Below are 19,261 nucleotides of genomic sequence, written 5' to 3'. Positions count from 1 at the left end.
GGAGCAGCCGCTCCTCGCGGTTCAGGCTCAACTCCTCAAAACTGGCATCAATGAAACGTCACACTTCCGCTGCCCTGAGCGCTGTTCAGTCTCGCTGTCCCCATGCGCTGGACGGCAGCCACCACACCCACAGCTCCACCACGGGCACGGTTTTCTGACAAGGGGAATACTGAAGTCGCCCACACAAGCGACCTAATGTCGAAGATGAAGTCAGTGTCCCCTCCTTGGAGCCACGTGCAGAGGCAAACACACACCACACCCTCGTGGTCCGCACCGTCGGCTGCGAGCGGCAGCATCATCCCCTCCCCTTGGCAAACTACGGCGGAGGATGGGACACCTCCGTGATCCCGAAGGACTCACCAACCCCCCTGCACCTGAAGCGAAGCGAAACGCAAGCCCCTGCGTAGGAGGAAGGCAGGGCCGCGCAGGGCTGCAAGCTGCGGGCGTTCTCCTTCTGTGCAGGCTCGGGGCGGCAGGCAAAGGCTTCGCCCTCCAGCGGTTTTACGTACCCGCCGGGCGTTGTTCTCCGCTTGCAACGTGGTCACCCAATGCCAACAAGCAGCTGGAATATTGATGTGCCACAAGGGACGCGACAGTCACCACGATGGGCCCTGAAACTGTCAGATGAAGCAAACACGAGTGCGAACAAAACTGCGAACCAAGAGGGGGAAAGCCCAGCTGTGCCCGGTCCACGCCAGCAGAAACGACTCCCAGCTACAGCCTGATCCCATTGCTTCTCCTTCCCTCATCCCCATGAAATCCCCTTGGGGTGCACATCCCCAGATGCAATCCCTCCGAGCCTCAGTCCCCTGCGCTGCGTGGTAGCGGCGCAACGTGCCGGGACGCTGTAAACCGGCCAAAGCCCAGCAAAGGAGCTGCGCGGGTGAGGAACCGGGTTTGGCGAGGTGTGGCGAGGTGTTTTGGGGGAAAAAAGGAACGGAACTGACGGCCTTGTCACCAGGGCCAGTGGCGCAGCGCGAGTCTGTCTCGTGGGTCAACTCCCCGGCACAATGCCAAACATGTCGGCTGCCTCTCCTGCTCCTGCACGTGGAGTTTCCATTTTCCTGCTGGGAAAGCGGCCGCTGTTCCTACAAAAATTCCAGCGACAAGAGGCTCCATTCCTTAACACCTTGTCAGAGCCTCAAGGAGGAGCCGCCTCTCGCAGCAGACCGCTGCCCCGGCAACACGCGCCCGCCTGCAGAAATCCAGGAACCGTGCTCTGAGAGTGATGAATCTCGCGGCGGCCGGGCCCTTGCCCGGCGTGGGCAGCTCTGCGTGGAGCTCCAGCCCTCAGCAAACGCGGCACTTGGCAAGGGGCTCTTAACGCCAGCAGGGTGGGCTGCAGCGCGGACGCAGCTCCCGGCGACATCTCGGCACTGGACAAAACCACCCAGCAACCGAACACCCCCCGGCGTGACCGAGGGACGGTTGTCTGAGATACGTTAAAACCCAAACAGCAAACCCAGCGAGAGCCCACGTGGTTAACTCAGCTCTGGTTTAGCATCCTTTACTATGGGGTTTCTTGTGGAGAAAACGCAGGGCTTTTTTTTTCCCTTGGGAAAACCAATTAATCTGGATTTTTTCTCCTTCAAACGTTGAGCGATGACGCCAACACACGTTACAGCTGCATCAGGTTCGACCCCGCTATCCCACACGGCAGGTACGGCCGTGCGCTGCCACTGCTTTTGTATCTAACAGGAATTGCTGCTGGTCTTTGGAGGCGAGGAAATCCCCTTTCTTTGAGCCCGGCGGGGAAGGAAGGAGTTTGCTCTCCCCACGTGCCTGCTGCGGCAATGTCTGTTTTTGTACAAACCAATTCCCTGCGGATTCGCTTTCCGAACTCTCCACCCAGGTCTTCAGCCTACGAGGTCCGTTTCTACAGCCGCCAGAATTCCCTGCCCTCCTCCCCAAGGAATTCTTTATTTATGATTTTTTTTTTTTTTAAATAAGGGGCAAAAATATCGATCATAAAAACGTTATTTGAAACTGTTGTGATCTCCAAAAAAAATGGAGAAACGAAGTAAATTCCTGTCAGGAATCACGGCCACTCCTTTCCTTAGAAGAGCGCTCTGCGTGTTGGGATGCACTGCACGGGCAGTAAAGTCTTCGCGTCCTTCCGCTTAGCCAAGGTAACCCAAAAGGTCCCGGAGTCCTTTACACAGCAGACAAGTGGTGAAGTTGCTGCTGCTTTGGGGGCGCCAGCTCCAGGAGCGCCCGGACAGTCACAGCTACCTGTGTCAAACCCTTCTCTTCTAAAATATGCAGAGGCAAACATAATTGCTCCTGAATGGGGAACAAAACAAAGACAGAAACAAAATGGATGAAAAACACAACTGAAAAGGGGAAAAAAAGAAAAAAACAAAACCAAACAAACCAAAAAAAATCAGGCAAAAGGTGACTGAGCTATGAAATGTCGCGGACAGGTCACGGGCACACACGGCATGAAACGAAACGTCGGCGGCGAGTGACGAGCTCAGACGCGCAGAGGAGGCGGCGCTGGGTGACCCTGGTGATGGGGTACCAGAGCAGCGTTCCAGTGGAATCCGAGAGCGGAGCGGGGAGGTGCAGGGAATCGCCAGCCGCCCTCAGCGGAAGGGCGGCCGCGTACGGCAGCGGAGGAGCCGAAGGAGGGGGACGCTTCGCCTCAAGGTGCCGAAGCTGCCACAACACAGAGCGGGAAAGGACCCGTGGCTTCCCTCCCACGACACCTTCCCAAGGGTGTCCTGCTTGGAAGCGCAGAGCCACGGAAACGCTGCCCCAAGCACACGGGAACGGCAGAGTTACAACTCCCACCCTGTGAGACAGCCTGGCCGTGCTGGTCCCGGCCGAGACAGAAATTCCTCAGAAAGCAGAAAGCAGAAAGCGCCAAGTGGTTTTATGGAAGGGAAATAAAAAAAGAGCCTCGCTCCTCCGCGTGACTGCAACAACCTCAGTCACAAACGGAGAAAATGCCGTTTCTCCCGTCTGAGGCGAGAGAAATCCAGAGGCAAAAGTCCCCCGTGGCGTGGGCCACTGCCGGCGGGTTACCTGCCGGACCACCCCCGCTGGCAGGCTGCCTCCGACCCCACTCTGAGGCACGAGAGTAATACACAACATGCAAAAAGAGGTTTCAAAGTGTTTATTAACAACGGTGCTAGTCTAAGGGGGATTTCAAGCCTCATCCTACGTAAGTCCCCGGCACATCCTGGCCACCACAACAGTCAGGATACGTGTCCAACCGTTCCCTGAGTCTGTAGAAAATGACCAGAGCGCGTCCTTCCTACAGAGCTACAGAGATGATTATTTTTCACAGGTTCTTCACGGCAACCTGCGCTCCTCCGCTTTCTGAATCCTTACTGAATTTTAGGGCAATCCTTCAGCACAACGAATGGCAGCCAACGTTCCTCCCGCATGCTCAGAGCGGGGGGAAAAAGCCATGAACCCGGGCTGGAATTCTGGCAGTAAGCCCTGTGATGGGGCTGAAACCTATTTTTCTCCCAGTAAATTTATGTTATTTTGAAAAAAAAGTGTGCTTTTTGAGAAAATACTTGTAAACTCGAGCAAATCCGCCTCATTTTTTTTCTCGTGTAGGCAAACAGGCAAGAGGAAAAGCTTTGGAATGACTCCGTACCACAGACGGTCACGACAAACAGAGTTTAAAAACCGGAAGGCACCGTTAGCGTAAAACCCCTGGCAGCTTCCGTCACAGTGTTCGTTACAAGTTACACACAGGCACCGAGTTCGTGTTAGTTCATACCGGTCAGCAGTGCAAGAATAGCGGATTTGGCAACAAAACCGTCTCCCTCTGTCAAAGGGCTGCTCTTGCCTCAAAAATGTTTTGCTTGGACAGGACTCCCGCCCTGGACAGAGGGCGTCAGCCCTCCGCCTGCTCCCTGGCCACACGCTGGCCTCGTGGTGCGAGAGCCGGCGAGACCCCGCACACGTAACACACCTTTACCGGCAGCGACCGCGTCTGCGACCCCACTCCCGCGTGTCCGCGCCCCGGCGTTGTCCCAGGGTGATGCCGGACACGAACACCACTTTGCTGGGCGTACAAACCACATCCTGTTTTTCCAGAGGGAGCGGATTTATTGAACACACCTTTGGAAGAGCCGTTTTTCCTCCCCACTTACCTGTCACGGCCCTCAACCAACCTACACTCTGAGGAGACATGGTCTTCGGGGAGCGTCCCGGAGTTTGGGGGTGTCCCTGAGACATTAAAGCATTAAAGCACCAGGATGCTTTTCCTGGGGAGGGAAAAGCTTTGAAGCCTTACGGGATACCTGAGTTCTGTACAGCAGTGAAGTGACTGTGCAGCCGGGACTTACGTTTCTGCAGTTTCAGAAACACAAGGGTTTCTGAAAACGACGGGATGAGAGGAAGACGGGAATAAGCACGAAACCAGCCCAGATTGGGGCGTCCACATTAAGTGGCAACTCGAGATGTTTTTGTTAAGCTTTATCCAGAGCACAGGAAAATGCTACGATAAAATCTTAAGGCTTTTTCCTTTTGTGACAGAAAACATTTCTCTCAAAGCTGCTGGAGAGCTCCATTTTCTGAAGATTTCCTGCTGGATCTGTTACGAAGAAGCTCAAGTAGCTCAGGATTCACTGACTGTTATTTTAAAAATGAAGTTTTTTTTAAAAGAGTCAGGGAAAAAAACCCCTAGACTCAGCAGTCTAGAAATCTGGGAAATCGAACATTCCCAGAAGCAGGATAAGGGACAGGGGGTAAGAGAACAAAAGTATTGATAACAAACTCCTGTGGACAAACGCCCCCAGACCATGTCTCCTGAGATGTGAGATCTCATCAAGAACACTGATGTTGAAACAAATACTTCACATTCTTTAACATTTTTCATCAGATAAACCCGAAGCAATGTACCAAAGTGGGTGCAATTCCCGTTACATGGACGGGGAGACTGAGGCACGACGCAGTCTTCCCAGCACCACGTCACTCGTGGGCAGCCTGCAGCACCCTCACCTCAGTCCCCGGAGCTAGCCCACGGGCAGCTCTTCCTCCCTCGTAAAAACATCACATCTGCTAAACGCGTCACAGCAAAACCACACGTGAGCGATGCCAGAGACGGTCGCGCGGGCGCACGTCGTACTTGTCGCCTCCGTCCCATCAGCGGGAAAGCAAGCACTTCATACAGACAGTCTTGACAAACCCCAAAATCCTTTCCCAAGCACCAGCACGATGGAGGGGGGAAGCAGCAGCGCTACCCTTCGGCTAGAGGAAAAAGACCCAGCGATAGAACATACAGAGCGTTAGCATCAGGGTACAGTAAAACACCACAAAGCCCCAGAGCTGAACGGAAAGGGAGACAAGACTGGATTCTTCCGAATCTGTCCTCAGGGAAAGAAGAGTCTCAACTGTTCTTTTAACGCTGAGGTTTAGTTGAAGAATGTCAGAAGGGGAACAAAGATTGTCCTGTCCAGAGTGTGTGAGCAGGAAGGGAAAACAGACAGAAAAAACAGGTCAGTCAGTTAGCCATAGCAACACCCGCGAAGCAGTCAGTCATCAGACATCTCCGACACCACCTACACCTCCCAGAAGCCTTACCGCCGCTGCTGAACTCTCGGAGCAACCTGCCGGACTCCCATCGCACAGGGCTCGCCCAACGCAGGGATCTGCCGGGCAGCGAAGCGCCCGTGGCCTGCACAGCTTACGCAGGGACCGTGCTTCGTGGTTCAAACCACGGCGCTTTGCGTGTGCCGCGGTGACAAGCGTGGGTCTCGGGGAAGCAAAGAGGCCGCAGGTTTCTGAGCCGCTGCTGGCACTGAGCACACGCACCGAAGCTAAGTCTCAGCTAATGAATCACGGAATCACAGAATGGTTTGGGTTGGAAGGGACCTTAAAGACCATCCAGTTCCAACCCCCTGCCATGGGCAGGGACACCTTCCACTAGACCAGGTTGCTCCAAGCCTCATCCAGCCTGGCCTTGGACACTTCCAGGGATGGGAACACAGCAGCAGGAGGGATTATGCATGGGGAACTGATGCTCAAACGCAGTACCCTGCAGAAACACCTACTACTAATTAGAGCTTACATGTTCTGCAGCTATTCCCACTGTGTGTCTTTTCCCTCCCCTTCACACAGGTAAGTGCTGACACCAGGGAAATCCAGATGCACACATCAGCCTGTTCAACTGCTGGTTTCTTTTGGTGCTGGGGCTTTCACCAGCCTTTTCACTCTGGTGCCTCTAACTAACCTTTTCTGCAAGTCACCTTCCCTCAGAAGGCAAGGTAGGTATTTCTACACAGATCCACACTTCCAGAAAGCCTTTCATTTCTGCAGTTACAATTTAAATTACAGAATCACAGAATGGTTTGGGTTGGAAGGGACCTTAAAGACCATCCAGTTCCAACCCCCCTGCCATGGGCAGGGACACCTTCCACTAGACCAGGTTGCTCAAAGCCTCATCCAGCCTGGCCTTGAACACTTCCAGGGATGGGGCATCCACAGCTTCTCTGGGCAACCTGAAAGGAAATACCCGCAGGCATCGAATCTACCGGGCTGCCACGCCATCCCTGCATACGGGTACCCCACGCTCACATCTCAGCATACGTTTAACGTGTGTGAGAGCAGCCGCCGAGTTGAGGTGGGGTATTTCAGCGAGTTTCCCCAGACACCTCCCTTGAACCCTTTCATATTACAGCAGGGGATACGAGAAAACCAGGAGGGGCCTGGCCGGGAGCTGCAGATGTAGCTGGGTCTACAGGGGACTTCCTGAGTGGCTTTTCTGTTTGTTTTTAAGTGTGGGTCGTGTCAGTGACCTGCTCCATACTGCAGTCCCACAAGAATTACATCTTCACATTTGAGGGAACTACAAATAGGGAAGCTGGGATGGAACTGAACAATTTTGCCCCAGATTAATGTATTTTGTGCAGTTCACTGGGAATAAAAGTCAGAGTTTCTTGGGGGACCAAACCAGTGCAGGATCTCAAAGTACTAACGATCGCTTACAGCTCCCTGCCACCTTCAACGCGATTCGCCGCTGAGCCAGGTGCAGCTGCCGGGCAGCTCCGTACACGACCTGTCCCACAGTCCCCACAGCTCAAAGGCCTGCAGGTGAAGCTGTCTGAGAACAGCAGGAACACGGCCTGGCCGAGAACACCGCTCTTGGAAATATCTGGGAAATGAGTCACTGGGCCTACTCTTCCCTTTCACGATACAACAGAAAGAAACCATCACCTACACCACCCCCACCCCCCAGTGCTCAGCAGTGTAACAACCAAATCAATTAATGTAATAGAAGAAAAATTAAGAAAAACATGACATATCAAAACCATTTGCACTGAGACAGCTGCTGAATAAGACACAGTGGAAAGGACAGGGCAGCATAAAACAGGACACCTGGACTTGGAGGGACTATTTTCTATGTCCCCACCTCCTAGATCTTCCAAGCCTCAGAATGGGACAAGGAATACCCCTACCACTGGTAGGTAACAAAAGCATTAGGATCTATGCAAAGATAGCTACCACCAGAGGGGCCAGTAACGCTGCGACTTGTTGGTAAGGGAGTAAAGACGTTCACGGGAAAGAACTATTCTGAAGGAACATGAAAAGCTTTGGGATAAAAATAACACAAACATCACCCAAATCTTACCCCACTTTAAGCTGTGAAATACCTAACCCTGAGCAAACGCTAACTGTGTTTATAGAAATACCCTGCAGTTCCAAAGGAGGCTCGAACTGCACCAGCTGTTACGAATCTGAGGCACGGCAGCAAGTGGGCCAGACCTCCGATAAACTACTCCTGACTTGGTTTTGCTCTGGAAGACAATGCCAGGCAAGTCTGATCTATACTGCAAGACATCCCCTACACCTGAACCTGCTACGCTCGTCACCATTTTGTCTTCACCAAATCTCTCAAAGGGGGTTTGATTTTCTGCGGCACGGTGCACATCTGCACCCAAAACACTGTCAGCGGGACAGCCGAAATACGTACCTGAGGCACCCCAATCCTTCTGCAAGCTTCCAAGAAATTCTCCACGTTGCGTCTGCATTTGGCCATCGTAAGTTTAGGCTGCAAAGTAAAAAGGCAGGCATACAGTGATCTTAACCGGCAGGATTTTAAAAGATCTTCATTTTTAATTTAAATAAACCCCCTAATAAATTCCTCTGCCAAAACCACGCTGCACTGACGTAACCTTGTCGAATTCAGAGCAGGCTCTTGAAGTTTGCTTTTCTTTAGAAAAAAGCAAGCCCAAATTTCCACGGTATTTTATGACAAGCTAATTTATCAGTGCTGGATGTTTTTACACAGACAGCTCTGAGCTGTGCAATGTGTGTATACAAGGTGTTGTATAAAACTGGCTCACACTCTCAGTGACTACAGCATGACAATTTAAAAAAAAAAAAAGTGTTTTGAATGAAACACAGGTGCAGCATGGCTTCCATGCTGTGATTTCAGGGCAACTGCATGGTATGAAGCAACCTGGAGTCTGTTCTGGATTAACAATACACAGTATAAATATCAACCCTTATTTCTGTTAGTGAGGAGACTGAAACACCTGAAGGCTGGAAGAAACCGGAAAAGAAAGGAAGAACACGGGAACCGAAGCTCGCTGCCTGCTCGCCTCTTGTGGAGGCGGCTGAGGTAGCTGTCGGATTTGCACTCCCTGGCTTTTTTCCAAACCAGCTTTTTTTCTAGTTACCCGCCCCTCTACACAGACACCACGACACAGGCTCCCTCATTTCCGTTCCTATGGCTTTTCCTCTTCTGGCTAAGGACACAACAGCTTCCCGCTGCTCTGAAGAAGGTATCCCCTGCCCACGCAGCAGCAGGCAGCGGCCTCTCTGGTTCAACACTTCCCTGAGTGGCGGGGGTTCTGCTCGAGCCCCCAGCGTGCCGTATTTCCCCGACAGGAGAGCAGGTTAATGGCTAGCGCTGACTTCTTCCCCCCAGAGGGAATACAAAGCTGGCATTGTGACTGAGGAATGACATGATGCCTCTTCTGCTCCTGAAGCCGTGCAGCTCCAGGCTGCCTCTTCCTTGGGATTTATATGACAAAGCCATGATTTAGTTCTATCCCAGCACACTCAACAAGACATAAACCCAGGCCATTGAAAAGACAGTGACGCAAGTCATCTGAATAGCGGCTGTATGCCTCTTCTCCCAGGGATCCCAAGATCTGCCCAAAGCGTTGGCGTGTCCAGTTCAGCCGTTCTCAAAATCATGAGGACAACGGCTTGTTCCCAGGAAGAGGAACCACAATGATACAGGAGGCAGCCCGCTAAGTGCCAGTTCAAATTCCAACCAACGCAAAGACCGACTCCAAAATAAGGAAAAGCAAACACAACACGCATGGTGTAACTTCCCGCCCCGGAACAATCTTCAGGCTCTTTTCCTTACACACCCCATTTAGAGGTGCGTAACGAGCCATCTGCCTCTCCCCACTACCTTAAAGTAGCTGACCCTGCATATTTTCACTGAACTTTCCGATTAGGTATGTAATCTTCGTTATTTCACAGTTCTTGACCTTTCTCTAATTCTGTGCTTTCCCCACAAGTCACACAGTAAAGCACCCAGAAATAGATCACCTTCCTGGCTTTCCAGCAACACCGCAGCAGGGCAGGGTAAGAGAAACAGCTCCAGAAACGTTCAAAATTCCCCGTGTTCTTCCTTCCTGCCTGCTCTGAACAGTCCACATGTACAACCACCTTCTCCCCTATTAACACAACGGTACCACTGGGTTTGTTTTGTTCCAGGGGATGCTGTTCTCCAAGGAGCTGGAGTGTGCTCTGCTAGGATTCCTAAGCACAGGAATTTGTAGTGCTGTAAAGTGCACACAGGATTCAACTTGGCCTCTCTGCCTCGCATAGTGGGACCCTAAACGTTGTAGAGAATGTTGTATTTGCCTGCCATCTGTTTTCTTCAACTGCTCAGACCTTTGGATCTTTTGAAATGTCTTAATCTCAGTTTCCACGCTGAACTGTCAATTAGTTCACTAGTTTTCAAGTTAATGTAGGGAGGACTTTTCAAGTTAACGTAGGGAACACATTTTCTTAAAATCTCTGTAAGAAGTAACTTAATTTAAATGAAACAACCCCAAATATAATTTCTTTTAATGATGCTACACACGGTTATTTTTTGTCACGTACATTCACATGACAAAATCTAGCATTTGCCTGGCTTACAGGACTTTGATGGATGTTATGTGGACACCTATAAAAACGGTGCCTATGACATACTTACAACAGCAGGTGAGGGGACATGGATGCTGGGAACAGAGCGGGGACGCACGTGATTAGCCAAGTGGCACAGAACGACACCATCGGTGAGAGCTGCTCCAAGGTCGCTGGGCAACGACACCTTCAACCGTGATTCTATGTTCTGTAGGAAAAGGAACACGGAAACACACCCAATAAGAGCGGGTTTCCTCCAACCGTTTAGTTCTGCAGCAGGTTTTGTAAGAGCAGTGTTTGCGTTACAACTCCCTGTCCACCCTTGTGACGTTTCCCAACAGCTCTGAGTAGCATCAAGGAGCTCTGCGCGCTGCTGCGGCCTGGAGCCGACCACAGTCTGGGAGCAGTCGAGTTCAACAATGAACAGCTCTCATTGTACAGCACAGGGGACTAATGAACCACTACTCAAAAGGAATGGAAATCAGGGTCTAAGAGAAGTTCTCCTAATCCTACATATTCTCAGAGAATGGTCCTGGCCAAGGGAAGTGAAAATAATTGTCTTTGTGGGTTGAAGGGCAACAGTTAACAAAAGACAAGAAACTTTTTTGCCTGTAAAGGAAAACCTGAACTATTTGCCATAAATAGTTTAAAAAAATGAGGTAGGTAGCTTGTGTAAGGGAATGAATAAAAATTCATTTCAGGCTTCTAATAATTTCGAACAGTGTGAATTTCACTGAGCTGTTACGCTCTAAATTTTTTTAAGTATTAAAAAAAAAAAAAAAAAGAGTTGGGCTTACCTGGTGAGCAGAGCAAGAGTCAGACTGCACACAAAGCAGTCTGCGGTAACAGAAGAGAGGCTCTGCAAACAGCACCAAGTTTTGTTTTAAGGTACCTTTCTCCTTTTAGAGAAAGGAGACGGTAAATGTTAAAGTAAGGACAAAGAAAAGGAATTCTCCCCATCCATCTGGGATGCTTACGGCTTTTAAACTCAGCTTTAACAAGCAGGAATTCTTATTTGTTGGGAAAGTTCAAAGCATTAGAGCACCTCAGGGAATCCCTTCGTGCTCTCCAGAAACAAGCCTGGGGCGAAGCAGAGTGGTACCTTAATGCCATGTGGCATTTTCAACTGTCAGCGTGGTGGCCCTGAACAGACAAAAATCACAAGGGAAAGGAATATTTGTGCCTCAGGTGTTCCACACTTAGCTAAGGATAAGGCAAGGATCAACAGGTGGATCCAGAGCACAGAAGGAAACCATGCTGTCAGCGTGACTGGCACTGTCTCTGCACTCCACCTCCTTTTCTGTGCGCGTTACAGCAACAAGGAGTTTTAAAAAACAGATGGAGAGGAAGGCAGGCAACTTTCCAGGGATACTGTACGGGTGTGAGGGCGGCTAAGGAAGGAAGCAAGCACACGTTCGTTTCAACAGCAGAGATCAGCGGCCACTCAGAAGCTGGAGTCAGCACGGGTCATTGTACAGAATCTGAAGCTGACTTTAGAGTGAACACCGCCACATCCGTCCGAAAGAACCACTTCGGCTGGTGCAAGCCAGTTTAATTTTGGTCAACTGTGCACCATCTGGGTTCGGTGAAATCGGTCTACAACACCAGGGCAGATTCGGCGGGGCGCACACGGGGTGCGCACAAGGCGTTTCCTAGGATGTCCACGTCCTAGGATGTCCCGGCAGCGCGTACCTTACGTAGCTGCTCTATTAGCTCCAGCTCCTCCTCTCGCTGTCTGGAGTGTTGTCGGACGCGAGGGTCTGCAGACTCATTAGCAGGGGACAAGGCACGGGTGGAAGACGAAGCAACGGCTAAACGTGCAGCGTGAAGGAAAGAAAAATCACTGAGCACGGCTCGGCTGACTGTCCTTCCGGGCTGGACTACAGGTGCGCACACAGGGCTCCCCCGTGCGTGCACTGCGTCCCTTTTCACATTCCTGTTCTTTCGCCTGATTATTAACTAAACGAACGCTCTACTAATCTAAATTACGTGTTCTTTAACCCATTTTCCTTTCTGTTTAGGTTCTGTCCTTTCTGTTGGCCAGTAATAATTCACAAAGGAGGACAAAGTTTTGCTAGATGGAGTATGTTGGAACAGTTCAGTCTCCCGACAGAAAGGGCTAGTTAGGCGCTGCTGTGCAACGCGAAACTTAGCACACCGCCTTCGTCGGTTCTTGAAGATTTTTGTGGCATTTCCCGAGTATCTTTTTAGGTGCAAGCACGGACAAATTCCCACATTTCCACAAATCTGACCAAAGCATATTTGACAGCTCTAAATTAAAAATTGCTTATTCACAAAGTGTTTAATGCCACGTCTCCAGAATTACTTTGATGATGACGACCTGAAGTAACAGAGCAGTGCAAAACCTGGGCAGTGCAGATGTTCACATAACACAGCAAAACGAGCTGATTTCTGAGCTATACCACCTACCTTTGTTTGCTTCATCCCTGACAGCTGCTCGGAAAAGGAAACTCTCAGGTCGCTGGGAAGGGTTTCTATAGGAAGGCGGGGCTGCATAGCCAGGATATGGAGGGGAAAGGTGGACTAAACAAATGTGGAAAGGCACAGGAAAGGAAAGGAGGAAGAGGGAAACGGTTAGAGTTTAAATAGGAAATGGGTTCAGCAATGTGGTAATTAAAAGAACAAAACAAGTATTTTAATATAATAATGACAAAATAAATTACAGCCATGCATGATAAAAGCGCCGAGCAGGAAAAGGCACTTCCAAGGACACTTGCATGCAAAGCACATTCCACATACCGATTCCAACAACTGTTCCGACTGTTGCTGTGTGCCAGAGCCTGTATGAAGGCCTAAGCCAGCCAAAGCCTATGCTCTGCCTGCGGACATGCCTCACCCCTGCTCTCCCTTCCCTCGTGTGTTTCTAAGGGGACCCAAAATAGCTGGGTACATTCTCAAACACAGCAGTGCCACATGGAGAGCTGGGAACACGTGCTCCCTTCTCTTCACGGAACAAGCAAGCAAGCAGGCATTTGGACCTTAATTTTCAGAAATTTTTCCTCCTTTCCTTGTTACCTGTCTGAGTGGTAGGTGAGCCTGGGGAGATGGTAGATCTGTCATCACTCTGTAGACAGAAAAGCAGAAGAGTGTAAGTGATCTTAATCTGGAAAAGCTGTGACGACGTTTTGATTTGCTGTGCTTTAACAAAGGCTCCATCCACCTAAATACGTTTCAGAACCCCGCCCCGAAATGTGAAAAAGCCCAGTGTGCTGCTCCCAAAGTCTTGTCTCTGCAGAAAGCAACCGAGTTTTCTTCTTTTGTAGAAATGACACAATTGCTTTTTTCCGAGGAGAACGAATGAAGAAACGGCACTGACACTGCGGGGATGGAGCTGTGTTTGCTTCCAACCAAAACTTTCAAAGCATTCTTTGCAAAGGGGACACGGAAGAAGAGCGAATTAACATGCAGAACTTGCATTACAGCAGCACCGAGGGGGAGACACCTCTTTGACACCGCTGCTAACGCAAAACTGCTGTTTACTGAACATCACTCCCCAGTGACACACGCTGTGGTTTTATTACAGTGCTTACACAGACCAGCGCGTGCTTGTGATGGATGCGTTCCGTACAGCCGTTTCCACAGAAGAGAAATACAGAGTATCTGTCCTCAAACGTAAGTGGGTAAGGAATAAAGCATCGTGTACGGAAAAAGAAACATCAAAGACAACCAAGAACCCCTCAGAGCAGAGGCTGGTTACCATGTTTTGATAGCTTAGGCTTCCCGCAGACACAGCCTAAAGCTAGGATGAGGTAATAGCTACTCCAGTTGGATCAGGTAAATGGGGTTTTCATACCCTACCTGAACTTTTGATTAGAAGCTGACAGACCTGTTAAAACACGTGTGGATCCGAGAGTGTTGTGTTGGCTTTACTGGTGAATGAAAAGAGCAAGAGGTACCTTGACGGGAGAGAAGGCAGAGGCACTAGGCAGGGTGGTAGCGCAGCGTTCCTGAGTCAACCCCGAGAGTGACTGAATGCAGAAAGAGAGAGGAGGCAGTAGCAGTGTTAGCAAGCTGCTGAGGGCTCGTGCGCAAAGGAGGAACGCAGTAGACAAGGTACAGCGGAAGAGGCCGTCACATTCTCGGAAACACGCAACAGGCAGCAGCTGCACACGTGCTGAACCACGCTTACAGCCTTCCTGCTCTCCTGAACCATCCGACTAAGGAGGTTTTCTTTCACACACACCAGTGACATCAAAAGCAGAACTAACAACAGAAGGTTCTGCAGTAACACCTAATGTAACGCCTATGCCATCAGACAAAAGGAAATTTTAAGAGGCTGAAGAACACACACTTAGTGTCTGCCCCAAACACCTAACGCCGATTCTCGTGAATCCATACAATGTAAATAGGATTCTGTGGGTGCAATCTAGCCCTTGGGGAGGACGTCAGCGTGAAGATTTACAGCGTCATCACAAATAAAGTGCAGCCCAATTTCAATTATAGCCAATATCAAACTCAACCAACCAACCAGCTTCTCATGTTTACAGAAGAGGAGGTCCAGCATGCCAATCCGTCACTGGCAGGTGGATCTACAAGGCCAAATTCTGTGTCTTACAGACAGCACAATGACAAGGAGGGCTGACGGCTCAAGAATGAAATTATATTTTCTGAAGCAGCATTCAAATTGCAAAGTAGCAGTTCAGGACAGGAAAAGAACATCAAATGACGCTTAGAAACTCCACAGCTGCGAACAACATACTTGGGAGTGTTAGTATTTAAAACAATTTACAGCTATTCTGCCACTTCAGAACAGTACAGCCAGGAAGGACTAGTGGGAGAGGTTATGCTCAGGGCAAGCCTTAAATACAAACATCTTTAGGCCCTGTGGAGGCTCAGCAGCTGATCCTCAAAGCAGCCTTTCCCCACAGCAGTGCAGAGCAAAAATCAGGGGTTTCTGGTTTGGTTTGTTTGTCTTAAACAGTTTCAAAATATCACTTAAGCAAAACAGCAGCTAGTGTATGAGAACAGTAAAATAAACCAGAAGTAGGTGGTCTGCAACATTAACATAACTGTTTATTCCTGCATGAAACGAGCAGGACAGCCTTGACGCAGACTAACGTCGTCATCCCAATCCACATACGCAGCAGCAGGTTAGGGGCAGGGAAGCACAGCACAGCACAGGGTAAGACACTCACAACAGCAACACACCGCATGCTCTTCACCTGATCGCGGGTCCCCGGCCGCCTTTTAATGGTATTGGTGTTACTGTCAGTCTCAAACACAAAGAGAGGCTCAAAGCCATTCTGTCAGGGACAGCAAGGGAAGAGAGAGAGGGAAGAAGGGAAGAAGTGAGGCAAGGAACAACTGTAAGAAAAGGCAGCCACAATACAAAAGGAACCAGGAGGCTGCAATGCTGCACATGCCGCACTCGGCCCTGGGCCTAGCACTGAAGTTGGAGAAACCTCCTTGCGCCAGAAACAACTTGGATACAGGGACTGCCAAAGCAGAGCCCAACCAGAACTCTGCATGAACCAAATAAGGGTATTCTAAGGGAATCTGATTATTAAATGCTTGAATACACAAATGGATGCCAAGGGTCTGAGAGAAAACTCCAGGGTACAAGTTAACACAATTCACATCCTGCTTACTTTACCCATACCATTATTATTCGTAACACAGTGGTGCCTAGCAGCCTAAAATGCCTCAGAGATCTCATGTGTTAACAGTAACATGACGGCCTCAGGCCTCATTTGAGACCACAACAAGAAAACACAGTGCCATGAAGGGAGCAGAAGGCAGACACAAAGGCTAGGCAAGGAAGAGGCCACACCAGCTGCCTGATGCTGAGCAAGTATTTCATGGGAACTGAACAGTGGCTTGAGAGGTTTGGGGTTGTTTTTCCTTCCATAAAACTCACCTTGTAAGGGACAGTATGAGAGAAAACGAGAAGATATTTGGGGAAAAACGAGATTCGTAAGCAACTAAGGCTGAAATTATTAGCGAAGTCTGAAGCCCTGATATCCCAACAAGTGATCTCGGTCATAACGAACGGGACTACCCCTGTGAGAACAGCAAGCAGGATATGACTAATCTAAAACTTGTAGGCATCCAGCACATTTTCTGGGGCCAGTAATTACATTTCTGCAGCAACGTTTTAGTTAGTCTGGCTATTACAAGTGAAAACCAAGAAATCCACCAGAGTCCGCAATGAAGTGCTACAGCCCAACGCCAATGACAGGGGTGCAGAAGAAACGTAAAGCTGAAGCACACTGTCACCGTTCCTAAAGTACGTGCTGTCATGTTCCGAGTTCAGGCTGTCCTGAAAGTGTTTACACACAGCTGGAAACAGTCAGAGTAACAGTAGTGATAAAAGACAACGAGGAGAAGACCAAAAGAAATGTGATGCGTGATTTTTACAAGGATATTCACAACTTAAATTTCGGTCTTAAGAAAATTTTTGTGAAATAAGTGACAATATCAAAAGAGGGAAGCTGTAAAATAAAAGAAAGCTCAGTTGCTTTCTAACTACATGTGAGACTTCCTACTTGTTTAATCTTTTCCTTACATCTGAGCTGACAACATTGTTTGGTGCAAAAGAAAAGCACCTGCTCAGTTTAGAGAGCTCTGATGTAACGAGGGAAAGGCTGAACAAAAGATCTTCCACCACACCTCTGTGTAATATTCTCCTCTCTTGCCACAAAGCGTTCGTCCCACACCATAAAGCTAAAACAAGCAGCGGAAAATCTAGCAGATTTTTTTTTTTTTAAAACTAACCTACCTGCAAGTTTACAGAAGTAAAGTTCACACTACTGCATGCAGTTTTTATGCAGAGAGGAAACTATGTGAATGGAAAAAGTGCACTGAAAACTACCATTAGCAAACAGAATTTTGATATGAAATGCCTCTATACTTTCTTAAAAATAAACCCCCGTCCTCAGAAATTAGACCTACCTAAATTTCAAATCCGTAAGGACATGGAAAACGTCAAATGAAATGCAACAGAATATAAAAACGTAAAACTAATTTCATCTCTTATGGCAGCAAACCAGTGAACATTTCCCTGTTGCTGACCAATTTTCTACCACACAAAATACACTTGTGGAAAGAAAAACGCTACAAATTCATGAGCTAGTGACTGGAGCATTAAGCCCAGGCAATAATTGCCAGAAACAGCTGCCCTGGCATATGTCATCGTTAGACACAGTGTGTATTTCCACTACAAAAGAGCTGCAGGTCATACTTCAGCAGTTCAGAAAACCCAGTATTTCATATACTATTACAGTTTAGTGCTGCTGAAAGAAGCAAGGAATCAAAAGTAAAAGGAATAGAAGAACAACTGCTTTCAAATCTAGTCCAATCTTTCCCTCCCAGCCTGTCCACAGTTTTGTGAAGCGCAAGGAGGTGGCTTGGTTCAAGACACAAAGGTAACAAACAGCGATGGAAGCCAGTTTCAAAATAACTTCTGAACATCCCAAGTCATGCAACGTAAAATGTCGTATGTTAACTTAAAACTGAAGTCATGATCACAGAATCAAACAGAAATGGGACACTTAAAAGGTACCTTTAAAATACTTTCCAAAGATGAATTCACTGACAACAGAATATCAACACTTAACCCAAACCACTGCTGTGCCTGTTTCTCATTATCGAAATATGAAAGCACATTTCCATGTGCTAATCGCTTGTGATTTCTCTGAACAGGCACATGCATGATCACAACTCAATCTCTCTCTAATATTACGAGCTGCCTTTTCCTCCCCCACAGTGCTTAGTCATGTGGAAGCAGGAAAACCAAAAAGTCTGAATAAAGAGACAGTACACATGTTGAGCAACACGTTCCGGAGGGAGATAATGGAACTGAGAGCACTGCCTGAAGAACATTTAGGCAGATAATGGAAGCACATGAATTAAGAAAGTAAATCCCAGGCATGCAGTCATGCAACAGCAGGCAAATCAGGTGTATTTTTCTTTTATAGACATGGCTTATGGCATTAATTATAATCATTATTTACACAACATCGCTAAAATGCCATCAAGGAGGAAATAGCATAAAACATGATGTAAGTACATAAATGTTTTTTATTTTTCTAAGTGTTCAAAATAGATTAAAGACATCTTCATCGATAAACAATAAAAAGGTATGATGAATATTTTGACAATTTAGAGCATACCAATGTAGAGCAGGTTTTTATCCTGTGCTAGGATATGGTTAACAAGAGACTAAGTACGTCGAATTACCATGTGCAGGATACAAACGAGTTGAAGGCTGTACTCAAGGCATTAAAACTGCTTTACTTGACACTGAGCACATCAGTTAGGAAGCAAACTAAACATTAAAACTGCTTTACTTGACACTGAAGAGCACATCAGTTAGGAAGCAAGCTAAATGGGGAAGGAGTCAAACCAGAACAACTAGAGGTGAATTTTGAATTTTAGAAGGCGTTCTTCACTATCAGTAACTTTCTTCCACTCTCAGCAAAATATAAGCTTTAATTAATATGTGGAAAAACACCTCTATATTATGAACAGATGACTGACAGTACAAGTATCGACGTACTTGTGCTACTGAAGTTCAGAGCTAAGACCCTTCTGAAAGATGCTCATGTTTTATGCTATTTAGATTAGCTCTAAAATAGTTGGTCTAATCTGAGCCAATCATAATGTGTTGTTATTTGTGTGCTCTAGAATCTGCCACATAAAAAGGTCATTGCGTGCAGGATCTTACCACTAACAAGGCACTATCATCAGTATGCTGAGACCTTCGGGATGGAAAGGGACACTGGGAGGTGGGAGAGATGGAGTAATGTCAGCAACACACAGAATGTCAGAAACACACGGTATGTGAACAGACAGAAAATTTGGAATATGTACTGCTTGTTTATAGCATTGTGAGGCTTTTTTTTTTTTTAAATCCATAAAGTATATGTAACCCTGCAGGAATACACAGCCACATGCCCCATGAATTATAGCGTATTCGTACTGCTTAAGGAATCAATTATTCTGCTGTCTGTGTTGTCTCAAGCAAATACAGACAACTATGTATTCACAGTTCTTACTGTGGCAGAACAAAGGGCCCTTAAAAAGAATAAATTAAGAACAGAAGAATATTAAGAAGGAAAAGGACCAAAAACTATTTCAATTATCCCCCGTTTCGGTAATTTTGTAGCAAAAAAGTTAGTTGGAAAAT

At 48.1% G+C, this 19,261-nt stretch overlaps 1 protein-coding gene across 1 annotated transcript in view; it reads right to left on the bottom strand.

The window, feature by feature from the left end:
- Positions 1-2,154: 2,154 nt before the first annotated feature.
- The window catches only part of LRCH3 (leucine-rich repeats and calponin homology (CH) domain containing 3), a gene marked incomplete at its 5' end in the record, with an annotated part of 39,486 nt that continues 22,379 nt past the window's right edge, over positions 2,155-19,261 (bottom strand). Inside the window, 8 exons of the mRNA XM_010155729.1 lie at positions 2,155-2,283; positions 7,934-8,011; positions 10,184-10,321; positions 11,806-11,924; positions 12,544-12,657; positions 13,150-13,198; positions 14,031-14,102; positions 18,800-18,853. Of these exons, the coding sequence (XP_010154031.1) occupies positions 2,155-2,283; positions 7,934-8,011; positions 10,184-10,321; positions 11,806-11,924; positions 12,544-12,657; positions 13,150-13,198; positions 14,031-14,102; positions 18,800-18,853 (753 nt within the window). The remainder of the gene's footprint in view (positions 2,284-7,933; positions 8,012-10,183; positions 10,322-11,805; positions 11,925-12,543; positions 12,658-13,149; positions 13,199-14,030; positions 14,103-18,799; positions 18,854-19,261) is intronic.

The sequence above is a fragment of the Eurypyga helias genome, unplaced genomic scaffold (genome assembly GCF_000690775.1).
Source record: "Eurypyga helias isolate BGI_N326 unplaced genomic scaffold, ASM69077v1 scaffold15757, whole genome shotgun sequence".
Classification (NCBI taxonomy): Eukaryota; Metazoa; Chordata; class Aves; order Eurypygiformes; family Eurypygidae; genus Eurypyga; species Eurypyga helias.
Note: the sequence above shows the minus strand (reverse complement) of the source record. Positions and strands in the feature narration are given on the sequence as shown.